Source organism: Ictalurus furcatus, chromosome 18, assembly GCF_023375685.1.
Source record: "Ictalurus furcatus strain D&B chromosome 18, Billie_1.0, whole genome shotgun sequence".
Classification (NCBI taxonomy): Eukaryota; Metazoa; Chordata; class Actinopteri; order Siluriformes; family Ictaluridae; genus Ictalurus; species Ictalurus furcatus.
The window spans coordinates 4,087,888-4,112,673 of record NC_071272.1 but is presented as its reverse complement, the minus strand read 5'-3'; the positions used below and the strand labels follow the sequence as shown (position 1 = coordinate 4,112,673).

The following is a 24,786-nucleotide window of genomic DNA, read 5'->3' as shown; positions in this document are numbered from 1 at the left end:
ACTAATAATAGAAGCAGTAGTAGGAGTAGTCGTACCAGTCAGTCAGTCCCTCCAGGATTGTTTGATTCTCATGTACTCTTGCGAAATCCTGTAAGGATTGATTAGTAGGAGTAGTATCAATAATAGTGGTAGTAGTAGTTTCTCTGTGGTTTTCTTTTTGTCTTGGTAAGAGAGAAAAACCGGGGCTGGGGAGTGAGCAGCTGTTTATTTGTTCATATATATATATATATGAGGACATTCCACAACATTGCATGTAACTATAAATGTATAAAAAGTCATTCTTTAATAAATAAAACATTGTAAAAGTTGGCAAATTGCTGTAGTATAAGAAGAATAAAACTGCTGTTGTCAGTAAATAATCAACTCCGGGTGGTAACAGTAGCTACACTTCACGTCAAGTTGCATCACACCCTGGCACTGATTATTTTCCTGTAACCTGTCACCCTGTCATGTTTAATTCCTTACGTATTCAGCTATACTCCTGCAGTCCTTCTCTCAGAGCCAGTTCAAAGAGGCTTCGATTGCCAGGAGGTTGGGGTTAGGGTGAACACTTCAGAGACTGCTGTAGGTGAAAGCATGGTCACTATCAGAGCATAACACAACAAACCCTTCTCCTGATGCTCTACAAGGGTCACGTCTGGATAAAAGGCGGTAGTAGTAGCTTCACCTCGAGCACACCTTGACCAGACATCAGACATTGCAGCCTGCAGCTCCTGAGATACAAGAGAAAGTGAGAGAGTCCGAGCGAAAAGGTGAAAATGATTTTAATCAAGGAAAAGCCGAGAGAAGGGAATTTGAGTCGTATTAAAGTGAAAATGGGAAGAATGGATCATTTTCCTTAGAACAGCTGTATAGAAGCAGCAAACCCGTCTGGTTATATTTGTTGGTCCTCCTCGTAATTTCTTTTTCAGAGGCTGTGATGCGATAGGTTCTCTTTCTAACAATTCTGCTTTGGTTAATTTCCTCACCTGTCCCTAGCCTTTTGAAGCTTAATCAGTGTAATTTGCTTTCTGTGTCTACCAGTGTAAATTGGATGTCTGGCTCAATTAAACACTGTGTCAATAAGGATGTGATCCTGTTAGCTACCTATTTCATCAGACTATACACACCTTTTCAGTTCTGGTGTCTGTTCATGTCTTTTTATTTCATGAATATCCTTATAAAATTGAAGCTCATTGTCAGAATGTGGCTTAATCTCACTCGTTGACGTAGCCGAAAATAGAAATTATCTACTTTCCATTTAATGGTGGAACTTGGTATCAGTTAAATCGGTCTGTTTATATAGTGCTACGGTGTGCGGTTATAGAGACCACAGATCATGGCACAGATTGCCTAACATGTGTTAGGCTTGTGACATTGTGTGAAAATATACCACTGTGCATTTGCACCCTTAAGCAACTGCCCGTTGCAGATAGTATCGTCGGGAATGGTGTGGGTATAGGGTTTACCCAGCGTGTTTTGGGCCTACACTTTTTCTTTTAATAATAATTATGGCAGTATACTCTTACTGTTATCTCTATTACTATACTATTGCAGTTACTACTAGAGTTTAAAGTAGGGTTTACCTAGTGTGTTTTGGGCCGCGTTATTTCTTAATCATTATGGCATTATTTTACCACTATTGTGTTTTTGCTATCATTTAGGGCTGCAACTAACGATTAATTCATTAATTAATCGATTAGTTGGCCGATTATTTTTTCCGATTGATCGGATGGGGGGCGTTCCGTGACATTTTTTCATTTATTTAAAATAAAATCCACAAACAGTGTTACAAATATAAACTTAAGTCTAAAACTTTACACAACTGTTTGTCCAATTAAGTAAGGCTGAAAAGAACCCAATACACACAGACACACACCAGAATATATATTATAAATTTAGGACTGTAGTTTAATTCTGTGCTTTTTGTTGCATCTATAAAAAATACATAGATACTTATATACAAAAAGCACTGAATTCTACAGTCCTAGCAATCCCTGGTTGTTGGCAGAACCTGTCATTCCCCAGGGATTGGTTCAAATACCAGGTTCAATTACAATTTATTGTTGGTGTGACATTTAATTTGACTCTCTGAATTATCCGTTGTTTATTTTATCCATCAATGCGACACTTGAAGTTGGCTACCACTCATAGGTTTTTTCAAATTATCATTTCATTTGTAAATAAATTTCAAATAAATCCATCAATGAACCATCGTCAGCTCAGCTAACGTGATATTTGTGAATGCACGCAAATAACCAAATTGATTAATTTTAAAACATCTCATTTGAGTATATTTTGATACATTTAACAAAAAAATATAATACTTAAACGTTTTTAAATCTTTCCTGTGGATCCCCTGCAATTACACCACTGACCACTAGGCGTCCGCGGAAACGCTGCACTAGACTGTAGAGTACACGGTGCATAGTGTAAGTGTACAGTACTTCATTTGGGACACAACTTCAGTATTTACTCTCCAAAGCGTATTTTCGGAACAGAAGTAACGTAATGAGTAAATTTGCCGTGCGCAGACCAACTAATCGATAATGAGATTCGTTGATGATGATTTTCATAATCGATTATTATCGATTTTATCGATTAGTTGCTGCAGCTCTACTATCATTACTTGTATTACTATTAATATGAATCTTACTATACCACTGCTACTACGCCTTAATAGGGTTTACAGGGTGTTTTTTGGGGTGCACTTTTTCATGATTATGGCAGTATTTTAGTACAACTATTACTACTACTAATATCCCTACTAGAGTTTATAGGGTTATCCAGAATGTTTTCAACCTACAGTTTTCCTTCATGATTATGACAGTATTTTAGTACTACTTTTATTACTATTATTATTATTTCTACTACTGTGGTTTAATAAGGTTTACCCAGTGTGTTTTTCATGATTATGGCACTAGTACTAATACTGATCATTCAGAGGGAAGAGCGCCTTTCTTAAGATTCCACTCCACACGCTCAACCCAGAATGCACTTTGTGGTATGGTGGTTTGAGAAAATGCGAAATAAGCATTAGGTCTAAGGTTATGCCGTTCAAACATCGTTTTAATGAAGTGCTGCAAAGATTGAGCTATTTTTTTCAATAGACCACATTTCCCCGCATTTTATGGTCTATTTTAATTTTAGAAAAGGTATTTCCTTTACTAAATACTCCAGGTGTGTTTTTTTCCGAAAGTTCTACATGCATTGCATTGTGTGTGTGGAATTTTTTTGTTTGTTTGTTTGTGTTTATGATAGACCTTTTTTGAATGGTCCGTTGCTCAACCAGTTGTTGACGGGTATAAAAAAAAAAAAACGAATATCAAATATTCTTTTTTTTTTTTGTTGTTGGTTATTACCTTTTATATCGGGTTACATTTATGCGGCTAGCTCGACATCTGTTAAGTTAATCGATTTAATTGAATAAATTTAAATAAAATGAATAAAAGGTACAGCCTGTAACAGAATGTCATCCACAAAGATCATCATAATTCTCTCTACTATTCTAATTGAGGCATTTATTCCAGCAATGATTTTTTTTTTTTTCTGTTTGTATTGCAAAGTGAAGCAAGTATACTACAGAGAAATTTCTTGTCGGAGTGGGATTCGCACGAACTTTGTTTTAGCGTTGAGCGTGAGCGGTATGTGAGTGGAGTGTTTGCTTTTGCCGTGAGCAATTGAGCGGCGTTGCTCCCATGCTCCCATTAGTACTACTACTACTATTACTATTATTAATATTACTCCTCCTCCTTTTCCTTGTCCTTCTTCTACTACTACTACTACTACTACTATTAGTACCGCTACTACTACTGCTATTATTTCTACTATCACTTCCTCTCCTCCTCCTCGTCCTACCACTGCTAGTACTAGTACTACTACGGTTTAATAGGGTTTACAGCGCGTGTTTTCGGTCTACAGTTTTTCTTCATAATTAGGGCACTGTTTTAGTATTACTAATACTGTTACATCTACTCCTACTACAATTACTCCTACTACTACAAATACTAGTACTTCTACTGTAATAGTTATTCGTACTAATACCGCCACCAAAGCCACCAACGAGAACATCTGAAGGGTTTTTTCTCAGGCTGCTATATAAAAGAGTGAAATAGCTTTATTGTTTGGCTCTTTCATCCAGCTCAGTATGATTCATTCGGAATTCATGGTGCGTCCAGGTCTAGCTTGAACTAATTTTGAATGAACTTGATAAAGAGAAAGGCACAAGTTCACAGAACAGACAAAGAGAGCCTTAAGCCAACATGAATTAGTTAGATTTGTGTGTATGGTTGAAGCACATTTCTGCCCTTCTCATTACTGATAGGTGCTATGATGCAGATTGGTACAGATTTTGACTTGGCATGGGTGACTGCACCATAGAGTCCTAGCTGTGGTTCAATATCAGACGGCCATTTATTAGTATAATGTTCCTGCTTTTCTATTGAATCTAGCCCCATAAGTCTGTTTACGAAAATTTGGCTTATTGAGAGTGAATATGAATGCACTAGTTTATTCATTTGTCGCAGTATTTAAGGCTTAGAGTGTGCCACTTCAAGGAATATGCTATTGATTTAGATTTCACTGGCTTTCAGACAACTGCAAATGATGCAAATGATCTCACCACGTTTTGTTTTCCTTCCTTTTTTTTTTTTTTTCTTTTTTCTTCCTTCCCCCACCATTCCCTCCATGCAGAATCGTATAAAGGGTCCAACTCAGAAAGGGTGCTGTGTCAGGCTGGAAAGTATTCTTCAGTAAGATTTAGGCTTTCATCTTGAGTTGAAAATCAGTTTCATTTGACATCAAGTAATTACTACGACCTGAAAATTATGCAGGTCGTAAAACTTTGTACTCGCTTTTAATTGCAGTTCTGGACTCAATACTGAACTCTCACCTGCTTTCAGTAGTGGAACATTCAAGCTTTTAATTCTGCTTTTTTTAATGTGTCCATTTGGGAATTACCAAAAAAAAAAAATTACACACTCTCTGAAGTGTCTTACGGTGAACGTGTCCTTTTATTATGATTTCTTTCTCCCGTCCTGTTTTTAATGCCTAATTCAACCGAATGTTCAGGCGCGTTTGTCATTAATGCTTTTATTTTACGCTTGGAAACCAGAGGTCTGTTCCTTAAATTGATCAAACTGTGATTAAAAAAAATAAATTTAAAAAAATGTCTTAAATATACACAGAAAGGGGGGAAAAAATTCAGTAGTGGATCAGATCAGATCTGTTCTGTCTGGTCTTCTTTTTCCTTCTTTCTACTCCTGTAAAATGGCTATGTAGTGGACTATCTGACTTATGAAACCATTCGGAAATTTTAGTCCCATATAAGCTAACGTAATTCGACGTAGGGTACAGGAAGTCCAGCACTACTACATAATGTCTCTCTAGTCAGTGACCACGTAAAGTTTGGTAGTGTGAGCGTTCTGAAAGTCAGAGTTTAATAGCCAGATGTCTCTTTTTTACTATTGTAGAGTCATAAACAAGCAACCACTTAAGGATTCCCAACATCTACATTAGGACACTAGATCTTTTTTTTTTTTTTTTGTAACACTTACTGATTGCTCTTCGGGTTCTGTTGAAGCATCTGCTGATGAAGTTGCATGCTGACTGCTGTGTTTTCATCCTTCTTGGTTGCGTCATTAATCTTCCCTGCGTTATATAATCAGGCTGTCCAGCAGCTTCCCGTCTCTCAATAAACCAGCTTGGTTTTTCGGTTCTCAGGATCAAGGCAGATTAGGTTTGACACGTGTGTGTTGAAGCAAAATGCCGGACACGGACAATTCTAATGGAACATGGAGATATTTTTCTGTTCCCAGGCTCATGTATATCCAAGTTTGTGTTCCTTACTGTGTTTCTTTGGCTGGTATGTAGCAGAATAAACCATGAAAGTGGCCATTCCTTATAACACGTATACATATGTGGCTATGACAGAAAGGTGTCAGAACACACAATGCATCGCGGCTTGCTGCGTAGCTGGCGACTGGTCAGAGAGCCCATGCTGACCCCTGGACATCGCTGAAAGCACCTACGATGGGTACGTGAGCACCAGAACTGGACTATGGAGCATTCCAAGTAAGGTGGCCTGGTCTGATGAATCACGTTTTATTTTACATCATGTGGATGGCCAGGTGCCTGTGCGTTGCTTACCTGGGGAAGAGATGGCACCAGGATGCACTGTGAGAAGAAGGCAAGCGGGTGGAGGACGTGTAATGTTCTGCTGTTAAATCTTGGGTCCTGCCATTCATGTGGATGTTACTTTGACACGTACCACCTACCTAAACATTCCCTAATGTCAGTGGCCTCTTTCAGCAGGATAATGCGCCCTGCCACACTGCAAAAAATGTTCAGGGACAGTTTGAGGAACATAAAGAGTTCAAGGTGTTGACTTGGGCTCCCAGTTCCCCAGATCTCAGTCCGATCGAGCATCTCTGGGATGTGCTGGACAATCAAGTTCTATCCATGGAGGCCTCACCTTTCAACTTGCAGGACTTAAAGGATTTGCTGCTAACTTTTTGGTGCCTGATATAACAGCACACTTTCAGACGTCTTGTGGAGTCCATGCCTCGACGACTCAGAGCTGTTTTGGTGGCACAAGGAGGATCTAAACAACATTAGGCAGGCGTTTTTAATATTATGGCTGATATCTATATCTATATATGGCTTGGCAGCCATTTACGAAGAATACCTATACAACTGTTTATTCATTCATGGGGAGGCAGGTCAAAAGCTTCAATCAAACATCAGAATAGGGGGACGTGATCTCACTGCCTTGGTACGGGTGTACTGTGGCACGGTTAAATGGGTTAGTTTGAGTATTTCAGAACCTGCTGATCTCCTGGGATTATCACACACAGCAGTCTTTAGAGTATACACAGAATGGGAGGAAAAAAGTCAGCAGCTGATATGCTGCATGCATAATAATTTCTTGTATCTGTCATCATCTTTACTATATGTGCAAAATAGAACAGCTTTCATATTATGTAATTTGTCCATATAGTTCAGCCCAAACTTTTACCGTCACTGACGACCATGAAGTGTTCTGCTTTTGTTGTACCGGCCGGCACATCTCTCAGAAAAGCACATCTTTTCTGACTTTGGAACGAAAGCCATATGTCATGAATAATAAGACATAAAAGAGCAAAAGACACATTAATGTCCAAAGTGCCCCTATGCCTGTTTAATAATTTGCAGTCATCAGCTCACAAACCTAATCACTGCCTTAAAGCATCAAGAAGACCATTCTGCATTTTAATCGTTCCTATTCCAGAGGGATCTTAGGAATGTTAGCTTACTGTGAAGAAGTATCAGGCCCGAGAAAACTTTAATAAGTCCACTTTTGAGAGGCGTACTATATTATGTGCAGTCTTTGATCATTAGTAAACAAATAAATGTGGCTGAGTGAAAGTGTAAAAAGTGATTATAAAAGCCTGAGTGCTCGAGACAGTTGTGATGACAGCTAGCTTGTTAGTTCCAGCATTAGTTCTGCTGTAAGAAAGACTGTGAATAGTAACATGCAACACACACACACTTTTTGCAGTACTATTGCTACTACTACTAATGGGCTTTAATAGACTTTACACAATGGGTTTAGGGTCATTTTCTTCATGAATATGTCAGTATTTTATCAGTACTGCTAAAACTACTGCTACTATTACTACTACAACAACTACTACTACTACTATTATTATTATTATTATTACTACTACTACAACAACTACTACTACTATTATTATTATTACTACTACTACAACAACTACTACTACTATTGATACTATTGACACTTCTACTTGTCTTTAATAGGGATTACCCAGTGTATTTTGGATAATTTTCTTCATGAATATAACAGTATTTTTTACTACTGCTACTGTTACTAATGCTTCTGCTAGCATTACTACTACTCTTTTTATTACTACTACTAATACGACTACTACTACTACTACTGCTGCTGCTGCTGCCCAGTGTATAGGGCCTAGACTTTTTTCTTAATGATTATGGCAGTATTTTAGAACTACTGTTACTACTACTTCTAATAGTGTGTTTTGGGACATTTTCATAATCAGTATGAATGGATTTTGCTACTACTACTAAAACTGCTGCTACTACTACTATAATGACTTAATCTACTATTAGCTACTGCTAATAGATGTAAAAGGTTTTTCCTAGCTGGTTTTGCATCAGTTTCTTAATGAAGGACAGTATATTGCTACTACTACTACTACTGTATTTCTCCTGCTATCACTCCAAATGTATGTACGGTATGTATGTATGTATGTATGTATACATATATTAGGCCAAGTAATAGTTATTAATACTAATACTACCAGTACTAACAACTATGATGATAAGAAGAAGAAAAAGATGTATAGTAGTAACTGTGGAAATAATTTTTTTTAAATAATAATAATAATAACCATGTGCCATTAATTACTCGGCAGTTGAGTGGAGCAGTTTGCGGTCTTGCAGGTTTGTCCTTTGACTCTCATTAATTTATGCACGTTTTTCACTCAGACGTCAGCAACTATGTAGCTCCAGTGTGATTTCAGCACATACATGAAACCCTGTTTAAATTTCTTAGCTATTTGTTTTATTTAACTTCAGAGCTCTGCATTCATAAATGTGAGAAATTGTATTTTAGCACTCACAATCCGAATTTCAAGTGTTACGTGATTTTGGTCTGTGAGTGGGTTTGTCAAGAATTTCGATACTACACCTGGTATTTGTGTAGTATTCCAAACGTTGAAGAATACGGATATTTAATTTGTTTTAATGTTATCTTGAAAGACTCAATGTTATTGTGGCACAGCGGTCCTCGGTTTTACAGCTCCAGAGTCTCCGGTTTGAGCCTGAGCTCAGGTTACTGTCTGTGTGGAGTTTCACATGCTGTTGTTCCAGTGTTCACATGTGGGCTTCCTCTGGGTTCTCTGGTTTCCTCCCACCTCCCAAAAACACGCAAATGGGTGGAGTAGTGTGAACGAGTACATCCAGGGTGTACGTGTTAATAGTTCAGTGCATTTGTTCTGTCAGTAGTGGTAGCATGGATCATGACATCATCTATGCTTTTCTAGAGGAAGTTTTTATTCTCATTACAAATGTCTTTAAATTAAATTCACCATGAGTAGGGAATTGAATTTATTTCAATCCTTGGAATGGGAGGAGTTGTACTTTATTAGTAAGAACTAATAATGGTTTTCAAAGAGGAATCTTCTTACTTCTGTGACGGTTTCCACATGTTACAGGATGTTTTGGACAAAAGTCTTTCATCAGCTGTGCAAGCTCAATGCTTCCAAAGGTGTTCTGTAAATAAAGTGTTGTAGTCAGGTTACTTACATACATTAAGGTCCAAATCAAGTCTCAAATCACCCGCTTCGAGGTCCCTACTCGGCCACTCCAGTGTTGTTTTCTAAATTGTACTGGTTGCTGATGAAATACAATCTCAGCTTTCATACTGTGGCAACAATTTAGAGAGGGGGGGAAAAACCCCTGTTTATCTACAGAAGCTAGTGAGCTGTGAGCATTGCGACTCACTCCATCTCCTTCTTTGCCCCTTGTTCCCCTCCTCTTTTTAATTACTGAGTCACTGGTGGATGATTTTTCTCACAGTATTTCACCTCAGGAAAGTGCCAGTGCGCAATGTGTGTCTGTTTATCATCACTCCTGGCTAAACAAAGAAATTGGTAATAATACTTAATGTCTGGTTATCTGAACTAATTTGTTTTATATCTAAAAATATTCTGCCTACAGTGCGCTCTCTTTCTTTTATTTATTTTTTTTTCTCCCAAAAAATGTTTGGTATACAAAGATACTATTGGTTTAAACAGAAATTCACATTGTTCTTCCTTATAGCATTGTATAGTTCTGGGTCAAAAGGAACGTTAAAGTGCGCCTATTGTGGTTTTTCAAATATTACCTTTCATGTAGTGTGTTATAGAGCTATTTGTGAATGTAGAAATGTAAAAACGTCTGCATAGTTTAAAAAAAAAAAATCGAAGAGCACAACAAAAGGAGTTATCGACTCTCAAACGAAGGAACCGATTCTGAACAGCTGAAACCAGTCGTTAGTAATTCCAGACTTACTTCCTGTACTGACCTACATAGGTTTGTAACAAAAAGCCCCGCCTCTGGTCTTCATTGGCTGCTCGCTGACAGCGGTAGACCAATCTCAACAGACTGGGACGTCTGAGCCAATCAGAGCAGAGTATGCTTCCTAAAAAGAGGAGTTTCCTTTATGAATCCTTTAGAACGGATCATTTAACGAGTCTTTGTGACACTGGGGGGGGAGGTAATGCTTCAGTTTAAATTATGAGCACATTAAAGTGTTTTTTGACCTTGGGTGCATGTAAAACTATTGTACGAGACCTCTAAATCAAAATTAGGCACGTTTCAAGACCATAATAGGTGCGCTTTAATGCTGGTGCAGGTCACGAGTAGATTTTGACATTTAAAGCCTGGGATGAGTGAAACTCTGTAAACATGCACAGACAAACCAAATCCTCTGGGATTCCTCACTGTGGTGACTTTCAAGTAAGGCTGGAACTAATGATTATTTTGACAGCAGAACACTGCGGAGATTTGTGTATCGCTTGCTGCAGCCTTCCAGACAGAGGGAGAGAGAGAGACCGTGAAAGAGTGAGTGAGTGAGTGAGAGACAAACAGACAGACCGAAGGAGAGATGGAAAGACAGACAGACGGAAGGAGAGACCGAGATCATGAAGGAGAAACTGAGAGTGAAAGACAGGGTATAGAGAGAGACCAAGACAGAGTGAGTGAGAGAGAGAGACACACACAGAGAGCAGGAGAGACACAGGCTCTCATCTGTGAGAGAGAGAGACCAAGAGAGAATGTTAGAGACTGAAAGTGAGATGGAGAAAGAGTAGGAGTGAGACAGACCAAGGAGAGTGTGAAAGACAGGCAGAGAGAGGCAGAGCAAGAGACGAGGCGAAAGACCAAACTGGAAAGACAGAGGAGGGAGAGAGAGAATATGAGGGAGGTGGGCAGAGAAAGATTGATATGCCGAAAGGAATAAGAGCAAAAAAAGTGTGAAATAAATTGAGAGAAATGCAGAGAGACAGGCTTGCAATGCAGTAAGGAGAAAGACAAGCTCCCATCTCTCTCTCTCTCTCTCTCTCTCTCTCTCTCTCTCTCTCTCTTTCTGTCTTTCTCTCTCCTTCTCTCTTTTTCTGTCTCTCTCTGTAGTACCTCCATAAATCCAAGTACACGAGAAATTATTAAAGGGGGTCTAGTCAAACATTGTATACAGCTGAATATAGTCTGTCTCTCTCTCTCTCTCTCTCTCTCTCTCTCTCTGTGATGAAACAGTGCTGCATATATCTGTGTTTCTGCTTACCTTCTGACACCGCAGCTTACTTAACAAGCGTACAAATGAAAGGAAAGCAGTCCATTTCCAATCTAATTAGCTGTGATGCTGTAATAAGTGAAAATCCGGACGGTTGAGTCCGTATTTAGATAGAATTAAGGCAGACCTGCCAGTGCGAGCACATGCAGACGTGACTTTCGGCAACTTTCTGGGTCCTAAGGTGTGTTTTGTAGCATTTAATCCTTAATTATCAATTCGTTTTTTATTTATTTATTTATTTATAATTTATACAAATTAAGGCAACAGTCTTTAAACTTCCACAAGAGGGCATCTGATCATTCGTTTCAAATTTAAAAAAAAAAAAGAAAAGAAAAAAAAAGCAAGTAAATACACGAGTTTGAATGTATAAGTGGTTTAAAAGTACTGCTGGTTCTAAGTGTGGGTGGGAAGTCAATCAACAGAGAGACTACTGTAATAGACTTTGACACAGTGGGTGGCAGCATGCAGACCTTCAAAGCACATCAAACAACAATTAATATGTCAGTCTCTTCTGATTTGCTGGAACACCCTCCCGTCTTACTGTGCCGTATTTGTCATTTACATGTTCTTGTCTGAAGGCTGTTCATTTTACGGATACGCGCGAATACGTGTGGCGGCCTGGGAAAGCCCATCGGATGTCGCTGAATTCTGGCATACTCTGTTCAAGGGGCACGTTGATTTGTCTTTAGTCACAGTGAAATTTGTTTAGCTCCCATAGTCGTGCAAAACAAATTCTATTCTGTGGAAAATGTATTTTTTTAATCAATTTAGGAAGCTTCTGTAAACTTTATCATTACATATGATGTCAATGCCATCGTGTTTTGTGTAGGAATTTAGCTTGTTTTATTGTAAATAAAAAAGCCTGATGAGCTGCTGCATATACCAAACACATAACAACTGAAATCAGAGACAATTAAACATTCAGTTTCAACAAATGTACCGTCGACTATAGACGTCGCAGTTCATTCATTCCACCATGTTTTCTAACTGGCACGCCCCAACCTGAAAACTCTGAGCTCAAAGAAATTCCTCAAAGAAAAAAAAAAAAAAACTTTTACCACTCGTAATTACGACTTTGTGGGGGCGTTCATTTGCGTTCAGCTCATAAATACGTTCTTTCCAACATGACTTGAATGCACCAATAGATTAAAAGATTTTATTTGAAACATCTGTACACCTGCTTATTCGGGCAATTACCCAACCAGCGAATCATGTAGAAGCAACGCCACGTATAAAAATCATGCACATACAAGTCAAGAGCTTCAGTTATGATGTTCACATCGAACATCGGAATGGTGACTTTGACTGTAGCGTGGTTGCCTGCCTCAATGCCTCAATGCCTCAATGCCTGCCTCTCCATTCTATAGCCCAGTTAGTGTTGCTGCTCTTGTTCTAGTTTTTTATTTATTTATTTATTTGAGTCTACCGCTCTACATCACACACAGTTAGCTTTCAAAAAGCAAGAGACGTGTTGTGTCTCTTTTAGTCCTTCAGCATGGCTGTATTTATCGCTTCTTATTGTGTTCAGTTCTCAGGGGAGCTACCAAGGCTTCAGTCATGATGAGACCCTCTCTATTCCCAGCCTCTTTCTTTTCCTCAATGCCCCTCATGCTTTTCTCCTCATCTTCCCTTCTGTCTTGTTTATGTGCTGACCGAGAAAAATCAAGCACAGGATTTAGGACGTACAGTACTGTGCAAGAATCTTAGGCACCCTATTTATTTATTTTTTTAGTACAAACTTAGATTTTTATTGACTGATTTCTACATTGAGTCAGTACAAAAACATTTTAGATTTCTCAACGTTAGTTTTCCAGCCCATAATTAAATGTTACCGGAAAAAAATTGAAGGCATGTTTGCTCTACAGCATTTCTTTGCATGTGCCTAAGACTTTTGCACAGTACTGTAGTGTCATCAGGTTAACTCTGTGGCAATCACATCAGTGCATGTTTATATTGATCTGAAAGTCAGTGCAGATATTTATGGGGCCAAGCACACACTGCCTTCTTTTTCTTCTTCTTCTCCACCCACCCTTAACTCATTGGCTCCCCCCAAAACACAACAGAAAATGTACGTTCTATATTTTCACAGTATGGTGAGATTTGCACTGCGGTATTAACTTAGCGATGTATAACAAGCAGCTCTAAAGTGCCTCTATAATTCTGAGCAGCCTGATAACTCTCCTTGTAAGGTGTTTAGGGATGCTCCAATCGATCAGCCGACAATCGGTATCGGCCGATAATCACAATTTATGACTTGATCGGTAGTTTCTAAATTTGGCCGATCTCACGAACCGATCGCAATTTGATGACGTAAAACACATGATGATGTTAAACTTGAGCGCTGCAGTCAGGTCATCACCTGTGTGGAATTATTACCATTTTCCGTGTATTTTTATGGTAAATGGTCTGCAGTTATATATCGCTTTTTTTTTTTTTTAACCTTAGCGGTTCTACAAAGCGCTTTAAACTGGTTCTCATTAACCCATTCACACACACACTCACACCAGTGGTAGCAGAGCTGCCATGCAAGGTGCTAGCTTGCAAACTTGGGGTTCAGTGTCTTGCCCAGGGACACTTCGGCATGTGGAGTCACGTGGGCCAGAAATCAAACCAATAACCCTACGATCAGTGGACAACCCGCTCTCCCACCTGAGCCACAGCCGCCCATTTTCAAAGGGCTATTAAAATATTCATTGTAAAATGAACATTTTGTTGTGCTTTTTTATTTGATTCTCAATTAAAATAACAATCTACAACATTGCTGTAAATCATATCACCAAGGCAACATCTGTCGTATTACTTTATCTGGGGGGAGGTTACATATCACTTATATAAAGCTTGAACGATCAGGATGGGTATTTTATTTTTTAACATCCACCTTGCGATTTCTGATGTTGGATCCAATCTCCTGTGCTTGCTCACCTTTTTAGACATGTTACTGGCCTTGTGAGCCCTCATATTACCCACTCTCTCCAGCGCTGAAAACTCTGTCACTTCTCTAACAAAAGTGTCAAATATTGAAAAATTTCAATGAGTGACATAACTTTGCTGCTACTAGTTTGACTCATGCTGTCCTACCTCCTACTCTGTATACGTCTCCCTTACTTTGCCCTTGTGCAGTGGACATACACTGGACGAACAGTTCGTGATGTACCACACAAGTTAATTGCAGTTTGACATTTATTCTTGGTTCTTATTAAGCATACAGTTAAATGACCTTGTGCGTTTTTCTTTCAGTGTCCGCACGAATGATCGTTAATACTTTTGTAGTCCTTTGCATAGACGGCTTGAACCAGGAATATGATTTATACAGTGGTTGGAACAATTTTAAGGCCATTTAACCCTGACTCTTTTCTAAAGGATGGATAATATTGATGCATACAAATTATTTTTAATTAACAGAAGACGTCTACTTTCTTTGTTCAACACCGTGGGTATGCTGCGTTTTTCCATGTTGAATGCTACTGGTTGTTCAGTGCCGATGTCGCGCTTTTATGTGCACATGCTCGTGGACTAATCATATCTTAAGGATCAAAACCTGAGTTGACCGAGATAGTTGATAAACCAGTGTCATGGTACCAATAAAGCCTGGTTGGATTGGTTTGGTTGAGTTTGTACAACTACCTTCATGGTACAGTCCCCACATCTCACAGCTGAAACTTTGGGCAACGAATACAAACACAATATGCTACATTAGGAACTTGGATAATTGTCGTAAACGTTTTTGTTTCCCTTAGTCTATATTAACGTAAACAACTAGCTAACATATTATTACATTACGTTAGCTACCACTTTTTAGCCTAGTCAGATCCAGTCAACGCAATGGAGCTTTTACTAGTCTGGTGGGTTAGCTAATAAATGTATGATTTGATACTTATTTTACCAACAAGGGCAATCATTTGAGATTTGTCCTAACTTCAATTTGGCAAATATTATATGAAAGAAAAAGCACTTTGCGTGAATAAATGAAAACCAACCTGAAACATCTAACTGTTTGATAAAATTGTGATATTGACGCCTAAATCCACCAGAACCAAAAAGGATGCTTCCAGTTTAATTGAAATCGGTTGTAATTATGTAGTTCTTTTAATAATAGGCTTTGTTACAAAGCACCTTTACAGAAATCCAGATGTAGGTTTAGATCTCTGTTGCGCAAGCCAGAGGTGACCTTCGCAAGGAAAAAATCCGACATTAAGAACCCTGAGAGGAACAAGACTCATCAAGGGATCCCGACATGCACCTGTGCTACTTTGGCACGAAGGTTGACCAAATTTAGCACGGGTACGTAGTTACGATGCTGCTCGTTTGGCAGGATCAGGCTCAATTACTGAGTGCTGCAATGCTGCGCTGTACAGTGGAAAAGTACAGCGTCTAAATCTGAAAGCTAGGTTATAAACTAATCTAGTCTTAGTGTTGTCATCGTGATGTTCACAGAGATTGAGTGGCTATATCAAAGCAGTCTTGGGGGGGTGGAAAAAACACATTAGTGTGTGCCTTAAGTTCTCAGTCACCACAGCGGATTTCCGTCATATTGATCTTATAGCTAGGTTGTTTTGGAGACGAATGTTTATTTTTTATTTGGGAGGCAGTTGAGTGGGTAGGTCACCTCCAAGCGATTGTCACATAATTTACCGCTGTGATTTCAGACACGTTATCTTCAACAGCTTGTGATGCGGGTGTAAATTTTCAGTCCGCTGAGCTCAGTAATGAGTGCGCACATGAAGAGTTATCTAACGTTCAAGTAAGGAATAAAACATCACACGGCGCGTTGTTATGGGAAAATAAACGATGACGACGACACAAAGCGGCGTTTACTGTCACAACCCCAGAGTTCCTATAACAGCACATCCCAAAGAGTTTTATTCCTCTTATACCACAGCAATTACCAAACCAACCATGAAAATGTTCTGTTTATTAAAAAACGACCCGTCACTTTTTTTCTTTTTTCTTTTTTTAATTTATAGTTACTTTTATGTTGTGGAACATCCACAGAACAAGCTAGGTCCTTTTATCACTTGATGTGTAACGGCTAGAAAAAGTCTCACCAGCTCTGCTTGTTTTTTTTCTTTCTCCTTCTTGAGCTTAATAAGACAAAACTCCTCTGTTCTGAAGTCTTTGTTATGTCTGAAAACTTTCCCACTGACTGCTACAGACCTTTCCAAACTGCTAAACAAACATCTCCTCACAGAAAACATAACTCCTGTCAAAGCTGCTGCTATAGAATATTTGTCAACACCGTCTGACCAATCAGACTTGAGAAACCACAGCGTGTTTTTCCGTAGCCAATAGCGGACGGATAGCTGTGTCTGTTGCTTAGCCAAAAATGAATATGCTTCGATGGCACAGGCGAACACCGTGCCATACAGATTCTCTTCCCAAAACAACATTATCATTAGGAACCCATCCACCCATCATGCTGTAAACGTATATATTTTTTGCGTTACTTCTTGAGTGTTCCACGAAGGCTTTTGCATCTGTGTTTTTCCATCAATGTGCAGTATCTCGGTCGAGACAACGCTGTATACGACAGGCCAGAAATGGTCAAGGCTTTTTTTTGCTTTTAATGGAATATAACTCTGCTTTATTCCTTCTTTTTACTGTAATTCTGAAATGTCTTTCTCCTAACGCATACATGGTCATTTCTCTCATACTAGCCCATATAAGGAACGTTCTACAACAGCTAGTTCCAGGGCGTTCCACGAGTGCTTATGTCTGATCTAACCACACTGGGACGTCTCACTGTTCGTATCACTCGGCTCGTCTGTATTCATCACACAAAATTCCACTTCCTAATTTGAAACGGTTACTACAGTAGTATTTGTGTATCATCAGTAACTTTTGGTTTAAAATATAAAGCCTATATATATAAAAAAAAAAAAAAAAGAAGGAAGAAAGGAAGCCAGTTTGATTGGAAGCACCTTTAACAGGAATGTACAAATGAATGCGAGCTAGCTAGACAGCTAGCCGACGGGCTACACAGAGAGTCTTGCTTTTTCTGGAACTATTTCTACTAGTGGACCGAATATAAACAGAACAGTTGTCCATATTGTGTCAGTTAATGATGATTTCTTCTTGTATAAAAGCAATAATGCACCTGCGATTGTTATGCGATTGTATTGGATATCAGCACGGCTGTGATTAGCTTCGGCTTCGTGCTTGTGTGTTATTGCTTAATTGTAAAAGGAGCCTTACACTAGATCCTCTTGGATTAGTCACAGTCTTTTGTTATATTCCTGTCGATCCAGCAAGCTTGGCTGTTATTTGTGCCGGGTGATTATTTTGCTGATGTAGTACATGACTCCTGTCCCCTGGTTTCCTTTCAGGGCTCTGCAGTCCACAAGGATGACGGCACTACTACAGACAGTTCCTCTGAAAAACAGTCTAATGAGGGCAAACTCATTAAAGGTAAGGTTGGACCATGTACCTCAATGGACTTGACCTCTGGGACCAAAGCACTAGTCAGAATTAAATTAAATTAAAATAAATAAATAATAATTTAAAAAAAAGCCTGCACTGCTGCAATTAGTCTTCTAATCATTGCTGTTCCCGAAGGTTCCCATGTTCCACAGAGTGTAGTGGTGAGCTGAGCATCACTGTAGCAGTGTTAACACTTGTTCTGGTGTGTCTAGGCCGTAATGATCATGTCTTTAACCCTAATGACCATCAGCGCTAGCCACATTTCCTGCCCCAGAGGAAAGGTTAATGGCTGTAACTAAGTGACACAGATCAGAATTCACTTCCAACGTGTCCTCGTCTTGTTTTCCCAGCATCCTTTGCCCCCATCTGCTTTGCGATAAAGTCCAAAGAGAACGACATGCTGCCTTTGGAAAAGAACCGCGTGCGTCTGGATGACGACTCGGACGAGGACAGGGGGAGAGAGGAAGAGCAGGAAGGGGCGGAGCAGAGCATGGCTGGGGTGGAGCAACAAAGTGAGGCGGCTCCTGCACAGCCTGAGGAGAAAAAGCCCACTCTTTCACAGGAAGAGCTGGAGGCCAAGCAAGGTTGTGTGACTGCAACACGCACACACGCGCGCGCACACACACACACACACACGGAAACAGTTTGCAAAAGCGTCTTGTTAATACATTTTTTTTGTCTTGTTACAATACGTTTAACTGTAGCATTCACGAGTTTTGTCCCCTTGCTATGGTGATACGGTTTGCTCTATCTGTTTCCCATTTTATACCACTACTATCAAGTAGCTAGCTACTAACTTTGTGTAACTACAGTGCCTTGCATAGCTACGGCTCATCGGTATGGCCCAGGGAACACCCATGCCACAGAGAAGCATGGTGCTAGTAGCATTATTCATCAGCAGTGACTGGGAAGGTCAAGGTTGAGGGCAAGATGGATGAACATTAGCGATTATTTTTTTCACGAGTCTTGATCTCACAGTTTTCTTGTCATGGCAACCAGCTGAAAAAAAAAATCTTGTCTACCAACATTTTTTTTCTTGTTAGCAATATTAGCACCACTAGTATTGTATGATGGCACCTTTAACTATTACAGTGCATTCTGTAAAATACAGCATTTTGCTATATTTTATATTTACCTTAAAAGCAGTGTTTATCGTTTGAAAGAGACGTAGTGCGACTATTGGTCTGCTTTTGGAAAAAATACCTGCCAACTGTCTGAACCATCAAAAATGAGGCAGTATGTGGGTTTTTTTTTTTGTTTTCTTTTTCATCCACTAAGAAGTCAGAGCAGAGAAGTAGACCTTTTTTTTTTTTCTTCTTTTTTTGCAAAATGTCGCCCTAATGGACACATTAAACGAAATATTTTCTTGATGCATTTTCGGTTTGTCTATCTGGAAGTCCAGGTGTTTGGAATTGCTAAACTGCTCCCATTACACAGTTGTCTGACACACATTGCACATTAACCAACACATTTTCCTGTAATCTGTTGACATAATGATGTGTAAACTGCACAATCGAATGCGGATGAGTGGCGCAAAGTCCGCCTTTTCACCGACTATATGCGAGAGGAATCCTCACGCCTCTAGTCGTTTAATTTACCCAAAAAAAAAACACACACACACACAGGAGGTGACTTATATTTACTTTACAGCTTCAGATTCTTCACTCAAGTAAAAAAGCATCTGGAAACTACGGAGACCCCCTAGTGTCAGGTAAGAAAAAAAATACAGCCATGTGTAATCCGTGCCCTCAGATTTGTAATCCGTGCCGTCAGATTTGTAAACTGTACCCCCAGATTTGTAATCCGTGCCCTCAGATTTGTAATCCGTGCCCTCAGATTTGTAAACCGTGCCCTCGGCACGGATTACAAAACTGATGGCCCTGTTTACACATGGCTGTATTTTTTTTTTTTTTTTTCTTTCCTGACACTAGGGGGGCTCCGTAGGAAACTTTACTTAAGTAACTGTGAAAGTAAAAGTGCTAGAAAGATTCACAGAAGGAAAAGACATCTGTCTCAAATCACACGTTTGAGGTTTTATTTTTTACTATTATTTATTTATTTGTTTTTTTTTTAAGATTTACTGTTTTCAGATTAGTGCCTCTTTTCCCAAGGAACCAGGGGAACATCGGAGAACATTAGCTAAGGCTGAGTATTCCTAATCTCTCAAACATTAGTTAGTACGATAACTCCGGAATGGAGTATTGTATTATTTGATACGAAGCTTTTGATACGATATGTCTGCTCTACTTTGTCATAAATATGTTGCAATATTTATATGTAATAAAAGGAACCAATATTTAAACTTAATCAAGCCAAACTCCCTCCTCAAAAGTAGTAAATCTCCTACGCATGCTGTTTTTCATGAGGTTGTACATAGGGACTGGAAGATTTCCCAAATCTGTACAGTCTTGTGTATAGGAGCAAATTTGTCTTCCCGGTCAGTTAAGATGCCGGTGACGGCCAGTGACCGCTCTCTGCTGCGTTTAGGTAACTTTTCCCTGGCTGTTTCGATCCGGATTAACAAATTCATTGCAACAGTTGTGAAGTTCATAGCTGTAAATATGAGACACTATTCGGTGTACTGGAGAACGCACGATTGAGCTACAGCAAACAGCAGAAATTGAAATAATAAAAAAAAACTAAACTGTGCTTCAGACTGTTCCCTTGAGAGTGAAAGCTTAGTCAGAGAGCTAACGTTTAATTAGCCATGTTACTTTGCTACATCCTAAAATACAGCTTTTGTTTCATTATATGCCGAGTGTGAATGGATCACCAAGCACGTCGTCATTATTAAGTTTCAGTAATTGTACTTTTTTAATGTTAAATGTTGTCTTAGGTGTCAACTGAAAATGGAAACCTAAGCCACATACACATCAGCCATAACATTAAAACCACCTGCCTAGTATTGTGTAGGTCCTCCTTGTGCCACCAGAACAGCTCTGCTGCGTCAAGGCATGGACTCCACAAGACCACACAAGAAGGTGTGCTGTGGTATCTGGCACCAAGATTTTAGTAGCAGATCCTTTAAGTACTGTAGGTTGCGAGGTGGGGCCTCCATGGATCAGACTTGTTTGTCCAGTACATCCCACAGATGCTGGATCAGATTGAGATCTGGGGAATTTGGAGGCCAAGTCAACACCTTGAACTCTTTATGTTCCTCAAACCATTCGTGAACAATTTTTTGCAGTGTGGCAAGGAGCATCATCCTGCTGAAAGAGACCAGTGCCATTAGGGAATACCGTTGCCATGAAGGTGGTGTACTTGGTCTGGAATGATGTTTAGGTAGGTGGTACGTGTCAAAGTAACATCCACATGAATGCCGGGACCCAAGGTTTCCCAGCAGAACATTGCCCAGAGCATCACACTGCCTCCTCCTGCTTGCCTTCAGGGCATCCTGGTGCCATCTCTTCCCCAGGTAAACGACACACACACACACCCGGCCATTCACACGAGGTTAAAAAAAAAAAAAAGTGATTTCTCAGACCAGGCTATCTTCTTCCATTGCTCCATGGTCCAGTTCTGATGCTCATGTACCTATTGTAGGCTCTTTTGGTGGTGGACAGGGGTCAGCATGGGCACTCTTGTCTGGTCTGCGGATACACGGCGCCATATTCAGCAAGCTGTGATGCACTGTGTGTTCTGACACCTTTCTATCACAGTCAGCATTAACATTTTCAGCAATGTGTGCTACAGTAGCTCTTCTGTGGAATCAAGCCAGAAGGGCTAGCCTTCGCTCCCCACACACATCAGTGAGCCTTGGATGCCCATGTTCCTGTCGCCTGTTCACCGGTTGTCCATCCTTGTTCCACTTTTGGTCGGTACTAACCACTGCATACCGGGAACACCCCACAAGACCTGCTGTTTTGGAGATACTCTGACCCAGTCGTCTAGCCATCACAATTCGGCCCTTGTCAAAGTCACTCAGATCCTTACACTCGCCCATTTTTCCTGCTTCCAACACATCAACTTCGAGCACTGACTGTTCACATGCTGCCCAATATATCCCACCACTTGACAGGTGCCATTGTAATGAGATGATCAATGTTTTTCCTTCACCTTTCAGTGGTTTTATTTTCATGGCTGATCGGTATATTGTCAATACTTATTTTTGCAATATTTAAATTATTGTATGATAATGAATTGCAGTTTTGTTGTTTCATTATGCCCATAGATTGTTCAACCGGTTTGGGTGTCATTTAGCACTCTTAAAATCCCCCTTTTTTTTTTTTTTTTTTTTTTTTAAATGCTGTTTGATGTTCCTTGATGCTTTTTCAATTCAAAAAGTATTATATAAAAGTAAAGCTCAGGGCAAGTACACACACTCAAAAACCAGACTAAAGTCATTTGCCACATAGATAAACCACCTGCACTTTTCAAGTTATTTGTTCATTTTCTACAGAAAAAACGGGTCATTTTCAGACAAGACGTACAAGTCTCTTAACCCGCCTTATATTTTTTGGGCTCCACACCATTTATCTGGAACAAGGAAATTGGAGATAAATTTGTGGTGCACACAAACATCTTTAGCAATCAGTGATTGCAATTCAGACAAAATGTCCCATCAAACAGTATGGTCTCTGTGATGAATAGCGGTGTCTGGAAGCAAAAATGAATGAGGAAACATAGCACTGTCAGCCTAGTAGCTGTCCAGGACATGAACCTTTAAAAAAAAAAAAATCTTTTAATACCGGATTTATTTATTTATGAATTCCAGAGGGCGCACATTCATTCAAGTGTGATTTCATGCTTTCGATTTTTTTCTGACCAAGACATTGTCTTCACCTCTTTTTGTAATTACAGACCTTTCTCAGACAAATGCTGAAAAAGTACAAGGAGGTTGTTCTAGGAATCAGCTTGTATGTTGATCTAGAACTAGCTGTTGCACTAGAGGTGCATGCATCAGTATAATTTTTTAATTTTTTTTTTTGAGTACGTGTATTGATACCGAAACAGACACTGAAATGAGTAACCATAACTTAATATTAAACAATCAGGGCCTTCACGGAGCATTTTATTTAGCTCTTTTTATATTAGTCGCTGCCGTGTGCTGCTAGAGATGAACTCCTCGTGCTTAGTTTTATATTTACGATGATCTTTAAACAGCATCTTTAATCATGAGCACAGTATCATCGAGTGTGCTCCTTAAAAATGAGTACAAGATGCAGTGAAAGTGAATGCACTTGAGAGTGAAGTGTAGACCTATGTCGTGCAAGGGGAAATAAATCACGTGTCTTGGTGCTTAGTGCTCGCTGAACTGAACTGTTGTTCAACGCGAGAGTTTTTCCTGATACGCTCCGATTGACCATCCTGATACATACTGTTTAGAGTTACTATCGAAGTTATTTTTGATCAGGTTTCTTGTATTGTAGGATGATGCTGTAGTACGTCCTCTTGATATTTCCACAGAGCACAGTTAGTTTTGTTTATTAATCGATTAATAATGTCATTTGGTGTTCGCTCTTCATTAGGGTAAACCAGGTTAACGTCGCATAGTGTCACATGGTACCAGATGTCGTTATCGGAACGTTATTTATAAGTTAACGGGCACGATAATTGAGTAATATTAATGCATCTTTAATATGAACTGCATAATTTGCCGTACAAAACAAATGAACAGTAGATTAGTAAAGTGATCACCTTAATGAAAGAAATCGACGTGCGTTGTGTGGAGTGTGTAATAATCATGCACTCACTTGAGAGTCTCTGTAGTGGAGAGGCTGACCTGCTTCCTGTCATGTTCCTATGACATTAAATAAAGTGTCCAAGCTTGTAGTGCGAGCGATGTGACCATTGGCAGACGAGTGATTCATGTCCATCCTGTGTAATTACGTGAAAGTCTAGCTCAGGGTTACGGCGGGAGATGGACACGTCCGTGTACGCTTCCTCACTGCAGAATGCCAGTTTGCTCTGGGATCATATTCCCTCATGTGCTTATATAGGCTGTGCATTAATGCATCGCATGCCTCGGCGACAATTTCTCCATAATCAGCGAGGCCTTTTAACCCTTTTTATGTTCAGTACTCTTGAAAAATAGTGTTTTTTTTTGTTTGTTTGTTTGTTTTTTAAGCATCCAATATATTCGATTCGTTTTCTGATACTGTGTGTGTGTGTGTGGAAACAAAGAAGTGAGATATATGAGAATAAGTAATGGTTACTGAAATAATTTTCATATTTACAGCCTTCTTGAACGTGTCCACATTTTGTAACTTCACAACCTTTAATTGAAATCGACTTCATTAGGATTGGTTTCCCATGTCTAACATTTTAAAGGTGCAAATATTTTGTACATCGTGACACAAAGGTCAAATAAACAAAGAAGCAGACATTTGTTGGCTGCATAAGTATTCACCCCTCTGGCTCAATACATGATAGAACCACCTTTGGTTGCAATTACTGCAGCAAAGCTTCCGAGATACGTCTCTGTCAACTTTTCCCATCCGGATCCTGATGTTTTTGACCAATCCTCTCGGCTCCGTCAGATTAGACGGGGGCTGTTGTTGAAAAGCAAAGTTTTTGTTTCTGAACCACTCCAGAGTCGCTTTTGCAGTATGCTTATGGTCTTTGCTCTGTTAGAATGTGTTAGAATGTAAACCTACACCCAAGTCTCATGTCTCTTACACACTAGAACAGTTGGTGTTCTAGGATTGCCTTGGCGCCATCCGTCTTGCCCTCAAACTTGAACAGTTTAGTCCCTTCTGATGAAAAGCATCCCCCACAACAGGCTTCATACTGGTGATGGTGTTCCCAGAGTGTTGAGCGGTACCACTGCAAGGCCCTGTTGTCACACAAAATCAGTAGCTAGTTAGCTGATCATAGTGGCCACTTTAAGCTTTCCACCTCAGGTGTCATGCGAATGGTGCCTGGGATCAAACAGTAGTTACAGATATTTCCTTGCAAACAACACAGTGACTATAGTCATGATTACAACTGTGATTATAGCATTTTGATGACAGCCCCTTGTGTCAGTGCAGATTCATCAAGCATAAATTTGCCACGGCTCTCAATAACACTGTAAAACAGCGCAGCTGTGAGCCTCT

The 24,786-nt window shown here is 39.6% G+C and overlaps 1 protein-coding gene across 1 annotated transcript in view; it reads left to right on the top strand.

Moving 5' to 3' along the window:
- The window catches only part of sfswap (splicing factor SWAP), a 117,357-nt gene that overhangs the window by 34,145 nt on the left and 58,426 nt on the right, over positions 1–24,786 (top strand). The window contains exons 11-12 of the mRNA XM_053649353.1: positions 17,656–17,737; positions 18,100–18,333. Of these exons, the coding sequence (XP_053505328.1) occupies positions 17,656–17,737; positions 18,100–18,333 (316 nt within the window). The remainder of the gene's footprint in view (positions 1–17,655; positions 17,738–18,099; positions 18,334–24,786) is intronic.